The sequence below is a fragment of the Berghia stephanieae genome, chromosome 1 (assembly GCF_034508935.2).
Source record: "Berghia stephanieae isolate SIO BIC M18660-M18661 chromosome 1, UCSD_Bste_1.3, whole genome shotgun sequence".
NCBI lineage: Eukaryota > Metazoa > Mollusca > Gastropoda > Nudibranchia > Aeolidiidae > Berghia > Berghia stephanieae.
In genome coordinates, this window is record NC_088360.1 from 9,245,546 (window position 1) to 9,255,545 (window position 10,000).

General features: G+C 35.9%; 1 protein-coding gene across 1 annotated transcript in view; it reads right to left on the reverse strand.

The window, feature by feature from the left end:
* Nucleotides 1–3,402: 3,402 nt before the first annotated feature.
* LOC144968128 (organic cation transporter protein-like) overlaps nt 3,403–10,000 on the reverse strand; it is a 7,545-nt gene continuing 947 nt past the window's right edge. Inside the window, exons 2-3 of the mRNA XM_078909956.1 lie at nt 4,420–5,155; nt 3,403–4,384 (exon numbers count right to left, since the gene is read on the reverse strand). Of these exons, the coding sequence (XP_078766082.1) occupies nt 3,607–4,384; nt 4,420–5,155 (1,514 nt within the window). The 3' untranslated portion in view covers nt 3,403–3,606. The remainder of the gene's footprint in view (nt 4,385–4,419; nt 5,156–10,000) is intronic.

Below are 10,000 nucleotides of genomic sequence, written 5' to 3' on the forward strand. Positions count from 1 at the left end.
TTAGAAGACCCTCCTTCAATTTTGTATGGGTTTTTTATAAAAGGCACGTCTCAAATATCACAGTGGAAATAATCTGGCGCACACTAAGCTGGAATAAAATGAGCTCTTTGCTTTTATGAGTGGCCGTCTTTTTGGTCCACCTCTTTAGCCGGCCGAGAGAAACGCTGGGGAGACTGTAGAATCAATTGGCAAACTAACGTTCAAATTTCAATAATTTCAGACCTGTTTTCATATTTTCCTAAGGGATGCTGGGTTTAATTCCGATTTGTTGGAATAACTTACTTGCCTAATTGTTCGTCCGTCATTGTAGAGCATGATGGCATAGACAATTCTTCTTCATTTCCTAGACAGATCTGACACTTCGATTTTGCATTTCCTTGAAGTCCGAGATTAGGGAGTTTTTGAAAAGACGAGGATCGTTTTAATCAATTGATATTTGAAGGACGAGTTTTCTGGTAAAAATTTTACAAACCTGTTGTTTATTTTCAGAGCACGGCAGACGTGCTCCCTCTTATTTCTCGATTTACGTATTCCGTTCAATTGCTTACTTAACAATCTCATGGCTTGCTTTGCAATTAATTACGTCCAGATTGAAAGAGAAGAAGAGGAAGGCCCCGGGCAACTTGGAGTAGAACCATGGAGGGGAAAATGAGCGGAACAGGCAGTATGTAAGTAAATAATGAGAGTATCAGTAAACATTGGTTATTAACTGCTTTTTGCTTTTCTATAAAAACTAGGTTAAGATGATATGGCTAAATGGGCAGTATGGATCTGATCAACTTTTTAAAGCCTTGACCGACAACATTTTCGCATGAGAAGAATTTGCCCTAGCAAATCTCGTCTCTTGGTTTTGGTAAAGTGTGGCTATGTGGTCTTGTGATATGCCACTCGTTTTCGGATCGGAAGGTCCTGGGTTCAAGCCTCGCTCCGCGCATAGATGAGTCCTTGGAAAAGACTCTTTACTCACATTCTCTCACCGAACTCATGTGTAAAATGAGTACATGGTCGTTAACAGTGTTGTACCTGTCGGAAAAAAATGTAATATCGCCTATAACATGCGCCGTGTCTCTTTCTACATGTTAAGTGTTGCTGTTAGCTATGGGCCCTTGTAAATCGCCTTAAGCACATTTAGTAGATATATAAAAGCTATATAAAAACTCAAGTTGTTTTTCTTTTTTTTTTAAAGTCATTATCATTGTATCCTTATGTAGCAAATCGTCTCTATTTGGTATAGTGTCGGTGTGAAAAAAGTAACTTTAAAGTCAAAATAATGAAATTATATTTCGATTCAAATGCTACATTGATAAGAAATATTGCCGTTCTCAAGCTGAAGAAGCTTCAGTTTTTTTTTAATCGAACCGTTTTTATTTAACCCGTTAACTGCCGTACTCTGTTAAGACACATATTTAAACGTTTGGCCAAAAAAAAAACGTCTTTTAAACATCGATCTATTAAAATGACCCTCATTTTGGCAAGAACTCTCAAACCTGGGTTTTCTCGAAGTTTTTCCTTAGTACGGCAATTATCTGGTTAAAATCAAATCTTTGGAATCTGGTTAAACCAGACATTAAACCAAACTGAGGCGACTGGTCACAGGTGAAGTCAATGATTTCTTTCTGACCCCCTCTGTCCAGTTGACAGTGAATGGTTACTTGTTATGTGAATTCTGCTGGAGATGTTTCTGCAATAGACTATTGGCTAGACCCTGCGTGCACATATTATCAGTTCTGATAACCGAATGCACAATTATGGGCGTGATTGAATGTTGTTATGATATAAAGTATCTTGCCTTTTTTATTTGAGAGTATTATCGTTACAATACTGAGCCCATAGCGATTTGGGTAATAAGGCCTGCAAATCGTCGGCTAGAATCAGATGAAAAGTTTGTGTATTGAAAATGATTCATTACGAAAGCTTATAGATAAACGACCCATTTATCTGAATTTTAGCATATTTTGATAATGTTACTGACAAATTTAGAGCGGCTGTCCTCCAGTTGAAATAGGAAACAAAGAAAGGAGAGAGAGAGAGGGAGAGAGAGAGAGATAGAGAGAGAGAGAGAGAGAGAGAGAGAGAGAGAGAGAGAGAGGGGAAGATAGAGAGAACAACGCAAATACGAAAGGTTGAAATATTTTATATCATGAAAATGAGAAATTAAAAAATAATGAAACTTGCAGAAACAGGAAAAATATACGTTACATTTTAAATGAAGTTAATAAGGGAATTAAATGAATATGCTAGATATATAATAAAAGCATGTATTTATTGTTATTATCATATTTAATGTTTTTTTTTTCAAAATAGATAATAATCCTAGTACTCTCTCACTTAATTTAGTTACCAATTCAATGCTATCTGCGTCGTTGAATGCTTGAGGCATAAGCGATTTCAGGTCGCTTTTGATTGGTGAATGTATATAAGGTGTTATCGAGGTCATTTCCATTTTGAAACGTGCTTTTTAAAAATCTGAGCTTTTATAAAGCGCAATATCTTTTAAAAACATGCACAAAGCGCTTTACGACTAAGTACGGTGTGAGAGAAGGATGGTAAAGAGCATTTACCATGGACTCAATTGCGTGCCAATCAAAGCGGTTACTTCGATTACCGTAGGTAAGTTACATCGAGTTGCCCCAATCTATGGATATATTGTGATAAGCATAAGCCAAAGAGTTGCCAGGGTGCTTTTGTTAGATTAATAATATGTAACACCGGTGTTGGAATGTGGTTGCATGGGGGGAAAAAAAAGGGGGGGGGGGTGTCCATCAAGTACAGAAATTCCTGATCGGGGAATGTGGAGGGGAGGGGCTGTTGTTAGGAACTGTATTTTTACCGTTGATCTTTTGTCAGGCGTTTATTTATTCAATTTGTCATCATATATAAGCATTTTAAAAACTCTAGAACAAACCTTGCATTTTTTTTAAATTCTTGGCCACCATTTTAATTTGTGAAGTATTCAAGGTAGTGCAAAGCACTCCCAAATAAAGCGCGGTAAAGACTTGCGACTTATTGATATTGATATCTACTGACTGATAAACTAAAATCGTGCCGAATAAAGCATGACATAGCAGCGACGACAAGCACATCGATGAAAATATGCATCTAATCGTAATCAAGCTAATCAAGAAAATAATTCAGGCATTATTGAATGAAAATAGTTCTTTCCCCGCGAAATTGCGGGCTTTTTACTAGTATATATATATATATATATATATATATATATATATATATATATATATATATATATGGGTGGGTGTGTGTGTGTGTGTGTGTAAATGCACAAAAGTGTAAAATATACAATCAAGAACCAATAGAAACACTTTTATATTAATTTGATAAATTGAGAAAAGCTATACCTCTGACTTGTGTGTGTATATTTAAAAGATAATAATAATAATAATAATAATAATAATAATAATAATAATAATAATAATAATAATAATAATAATAATAATAATAATAATAATAATAATAATAATAATAATAATAATAATAATAGTAATAATAATAATAATAATAATAATAATAATAATAATAATGAAATTTATAATAGATCAATTAGGATACAGATCAAATTCTTCAAATTAATGCCATGCTTTGAGAGACTGTTTACAGATGGGTATGCTCTCGCTCTCTCTTCCCCCTGGGTAAGCGATCAATACTGTCCTCATCGTCGTTACTGTTGTCGGACTCTGTAATGAAACTATAATTCAATGCACTTACAAGTTGTTTTCCTTTCGTCTCTGGTAGTTTTAAAAGCAGAAGTACTGTGAGACAGCAGCAAGCAGCCAGGAACGTCCCTGGACCCCATGATACGATTTGTTTAAAGGGAAGGAGATAAGGAGCAACACATGCTCCCACTGTCGCTCCCGTGGAGGATATACCAAAGCCAGTCGTTCTGACACATGTTGGAAAGATTTCAGGGATGTACAAAAACAATGTATTGTAACAAGACGAAATAGCAAACTTGCCCAAAATGAAAAAGCTCAATGAAACCTTATTCGCAGTTTCCATATCGATATTGGCGTCCAGTATGAACGTAGAAATGAGGAGACATATTATTGTCATAGCAATAAAAGCAATGGTCATGAAACGCCTGCCTTTAAATTTGAGTGAAACCCAGTTAATAAAAGCGCCAGGCACACCAACCAATGCAAGAACTGCTATGTTGAGATAGAAATTTCCGACCAATGTCGAGGCTGTGAGATAGAAGCCACTGTATGCCGCCTCATTAGTAAAAAACGAAAACCATGCAATTCCAATAATAATCAAGTACTTTTTAGATTTCAAAAGGCCTAAAGAATTGTTGCTTTCACCTTTTGTGTCAATGTTTTCAACGACATCATGTTGTACTTGAACATCTTGAAAAACACTCGTCAACAACTTCCTTAACCAAGTTGTAGTTCACACCATTAGTTTTACAAGCTTTTTTCTATTATTTTCTCAACGCGGGGTTTATCGCCCACACTATACAACCAGGAAGCAGATTCGTTGATGAAATACATAAAAAATAAAGGCAACGAACATATTATTCCTGTGTACAGTTGCAATTCTCTCCAGCTATAGTTTCGGAAAGCGTACGCCATACCGCTGAGCATCACAACGCCTAGGCTCCACAAAGCGGAACCTACCATGGACATCATTACGCGATATTTTGATGTGATCATTTCAATTATCATGACGTAGCACGATATGTACATGCCAGAACCAAATAGTCCAGCAAAGAAACGAAGTGTCAAAAAAGAATAGATCTCTGGAGCAAAAGCTGTAGCTATTTCTGCGGCAGTTGTGAGGATAGTAGAAGACACGATAGTTTTCCATCGTCCATACTCATCGGCTAGAACATTAAAAAAGATCGATCCTACAAATCCACCGAGAGCGATAACAGTTTGAGCCAATTCGGGTATGCCCTCTTGGTCACAAACTAAATCCCATTCTGTGACAAAAGACACATCATTGCCACCAACATAATCATATCCGTTTATACAGTGAATTGTCTTGTACTTCTCCCACGTTCCCGATTTGTTCCTCAGGATTTGGATTTTACAACTGTCATTGTACGAGACAGATAATGGGAATGTATTGTTGTCGGTTTTGTGTAGTTTCTCGAAGACTTCAGTCTCGTTAATTGCAGAACACACAAAATCTGGCAGTATAGCTGTAGAGATCATACAATAAGAAAACTCAATTATTTAATGATGCAACAATTTTAATCAGACAGTTACCGTACTCTAGAAAGACTCGTATTTAAATTTTTAACCAGAAAACTTGTCCTTCAAATTTCAATCGATTCAAATGACCTTCATCTTAGCAAAACTCTCAAACCTAGGAACTTGTGAAGTCCTAAGTTTGAGATTTTTTGACAAGATGAGAATTATTTAAATCGTTCGATATTTGAAGGACGAGTGTTCTGTGCAAATTTTTAAATAGGCGTATTTCCAGATTACGGCATCTACGAATAAGTGGTTTAAAAGGCAACTAGATTAAGCACGTTATATAATGATGATGGAATCGAAATAGAAATAATTTAGTGGTGCATTTGAAACAAAGAATTACTTCAGACTCTCATGACAGTTAGTTTTTTGAGGGATCAACTACTTCTTCAACACCTCACATTAGTATTTATATTTCGGTATCTATGTATTTTTGGTAAATGGAAATCTTAATTATTATTTTTTTGGTTATGCTACCAATAATGTTTTAGTTTATGTGTCTTTATAAGTAAGAAATACAATTAGCATCAACATCAATAATAATAATGATAATAATAATAATAATGATAGTAGAAGTAGTAGTAGTAGTAGTAGTAGTAGTAGTATAGTAGTAGTAGTAGTAGTAGTAGTAGTAGTAGTAGTAGTAGTAGTAGTAGTAGTAGTAGTAGCAGTAGTAGTAGTAGTAGTAATGGTAGTACTGCTACTAAAACTACTACTACTACTACTACTACTACTAATACTACTACTACTACTACTACTACTACTACTACTACTACTACTACTACTACTCCTATAACTACTATTACTACTACTTCTACTACTACTACAATAACAACAACTATTACTATTACTACTACTTCTTCTTCTACTACTACTACTACTACTACTACTACTACTACTACTACTACTACTATTAGTAATACTACTACTACTACTACTACTACTACTACTACTACTACTACTACTACTACATACTACTACTAATTCTACTACTACTACTACTACTACTACTACTACTACTACTACTACTACTACTACAACTACTACTACTACTACTACTACTACTACTACTACTACTACTACTACTACTATATACTACTACTACTACTACTACTACTACTACTACTACTACTACTACTACTTCTACTACTACTACTACTACTACCTCTACTACTACTACTACTACTACTACTACTACTACTACTACTACTACTACTACTACTACCTCTACTACTACTAACATCGCTGTTCATGCGGCGGACACGTGTGTGTATTTTTATTACTGTGATATATTTCGTGTATATTTTTGATATAGTAGAATAGTAGGCACTCTATGATATATTGGACGATAAATTTGTATAATTTTATTGAAAAATATTTAATAACATCTAAAATATCCTGTGATAATTTCAATTTATAACGTTATGATCAAGTACAAGTGACATCATGAAAACAAATATGTAGCAGTATTGTTTTTCTTTAAGAATAAAGAAGAAGGAAATCGGGCGTTAAAGCCCGCATGAAAAGAAAACAAAGTGCGGCTATGTGGTCTAGTGGTATGTCACTCGCTTTCGGATTGGAATTTCCTGGGTTTGCGCCTCACTCAGCACATGGTTGGGTCCATAGATAACACAGGACCCTCCTAGTAGTCTGTGGTTGGGTTCTTGGAGATGGCTCTTTACTCACATTCTCTCAAGGTACACGGGTGTAAAACGAATACCTGGCCGTTAACAGCGTTGTCTCTGTCCGAAAAAAAATTGTAATATAGCCTAACATGCCTCATGTCCCGTCCTAAATGTTGAATGATGCTGTGGGCCAGGGACCCCTCGTAAAGCGCTTTGAGCACGTTTAGTGGATATAGCGCTATATAAAAGCTCAATATAAAAATAGATTTAATCCTGTGCTGCCTGTGATAGTGAGTGTCAATGCGAGACCTATAAACAACAAAATAGAAGAATTACAAGTCGCGACTAAAATGATTTGTGTGTGAATTCAGAAAGTCGGCAGCAATATGTTACAGAGACGTGGCTACACAGTAACATTCCTGACAGCTGTCGATAACTTTACCCTAATAATAAGAAATGACCCAGACCATATCAACAAATCAAATCAATTTGTGGTAGTTGTGTGTGTGTGTGTGTGTGTGTGTGTGTGTGTGTGCTTGTGTATGTGCGTGTTTATTTAATTGGATTCAATAGTCTGATGTCACGTCGCCCAGCAACGGCGAGCAGCGTGGCTCTAAACAAAGAAAATCGGTACTTATTATTTTTCATGCTGGCTAGAACTTTTCATATGTCATGTGATCAGAATGTATAAAAGTCAAAACAAGATCATATTTATAATGTTTTTCTCCTCTGGTTACACTTTTATGCTCGTCGGAGAAAAATTTCATAAGGGCGTCCGCCATTGTTCCGATAATTTGAAGCCAGTTACTAAGTTACCAAGAGTCATTACGAGGGAGATACGTCATGAGTGTTGAAGCCTATTGAAAGGTGGGGCTATTGGACAATGTCATTGTCACAAACAAAGCCAGCACACAAAACTCTGAATTACCTACCGTATTATATTTGCCATGAATTAAATTGAGCTTTTATAGAGCGCAATGTCCAATAAACGTGCTCAAAGCGCTTTACAAGGGTCCCTGGCTAACAGCAACACGCAACATGTAAGACGGGACATACGCCTGTTAGGCGATATTACAATTTTTTCTGACAGAGACAACGCTGTCAACGGCCAGTTATTCATTTTTACACCTGAGTACGGTGAGAGAATGTGAGTAAAGAGCCTTTTCCAAGGACTCAACTATGCGCCGAGCGAGGCTCGAACCCAGGACCTTCCGATCTGAAAGCGAGTGTCATGCCACAAGACCACATAGCCGCCATAGGGATTTAAGTTTTTTTGATCAGTGTCGTCTTATTCCACCTGACCAACATGGTCCGACTCCACTGCGAACTGCACAGGTTTAACTATCGATGGCGGGTGTCTAATTAAAATACTCACTGTTCTATCGCTTGACCAATAAAAGAAACACAGAAAATCAAGTGTAAAATTAAACATTTATAATATGATCAAGAATATCGTGTGATAACTAGTCAACCATTTGGCGGCATAGAAACAGTAACAATGATTAGAAAATGGTCGATATCATTCACGTTATTGTTTATAAACAACCAACTATGTTTGTCCGAGCACGTGTGAAGATGTGTCACAAATTCCATGTTTTTGGGTCAAATATCTACTCGTTAATTCGAATTTTGTTTTGTTTTGTTTTGTTTTTTGTTTCTTTTTAATCAGCAAATGACCTCGATGAACTTTGCGATGTCATAACTGTCCTTCGATTGCACTCTGGATATAACAATTTCTGACAGATCGACCACAATTTGTCTCCCTCACGGATGATGAAAACAACAAAGCTCAAGTCTCTACTCTGATCACCAACACTAGAGCACCCCAATGAACTGTTCTTGAACATAAGCTTTTGTGAACAAATCATTGTGAAAAGGAAAACAATAGCATCATTCGGAAATAACAAACCTAGCGTGACAAGGAGAGTTAAAAGAGTTGTTAAATGAGAAGAAATATGAACTCAAGATTGGTGACCAAGAGGAAAGGAAAAAAAGTTCAAGGAAAATTAAACAAAGCCATCCGAGAAAGGAAACAAATATACAAAGAAAACATTGACAGAAAACCGGAATGTAATGACATGAAAAGTGTGTGGAACAATATCAAAATAGTCACAGGAATGAACAGTAAAACAAAATCAAAATTAAAGTCAGGAAAGTGTACTGAAAAAGAATATGCTGATAATCCCAACTTCTATACTCGATTCGATAAATACCATTTCGCATAGCTACGAGGATTTCAATCTAACTTAAGAAACTCAAACATCACGAAACTGAGAAACAAAGGGACATTACTCATTAAATTGTTCAAAAATGTGTTAAAGCGGTAAAACAAACGGACCTGATCAAATTTTATCAAATTTATTGAAATCATGTGCAAATAAACTTTCCTATACTTTCACTCACATTTTTTAAAATTTAATTTTTTTTTCCACTTCCATGTATGTTGTCATCAAATTGTTGATTTATTGGCAAAAGCCTAAGATTGAATAAACTTTGAAACTTTGAAAAACTTTTTAATCACACAAACGGGCATATTCCAAGCCCAAAACATTAAAAAAAACAAAGAAATAAATTATTTTTGTCCCTTTGCGCTGACACCCATCCCGATGAAATGTATAGAAAGAATTATCCAGCAAATATTTTTACAATGTACATAACATCTAGATAAAAACCAGTTTGCTTGCAAAGCAAGGGGTGGGATGGGCGACACAATATTACTGTTTTCTCATAAAATTTGCAAATATTTAGCACGCCAAAAGGGGTATGTCAGAACCCCATTTGTAGTTTATCGAATGCTTTCAAAACCATCCAGCCTCACCTATTAATTCCTAAACTACTGCCCATAGAGGTGATTCCTTCGATTGCCCTCTGGATATCAAAATTCCTGACAGATCGACCACAATGTGTCTCCCTATTGGATGATGAAAACAACAAAATTGAAACCGTTACTCTGATCACCAACACTAAGAGCACCCCAATGAACTGTTCTTGCACCAACACTTTTTGTGATCTACACTAAATGACTGCATAAGCAATGTATGTATAGCGTCTTTGACACGCAAGTTATTCATGGACTGGAGAGGAAATTGAATGCACTCAGTTTACAGCCATGCCTAAAAATATACAATTTTAATTTAATGTAATGCATTTGACCAATGTCCAAGT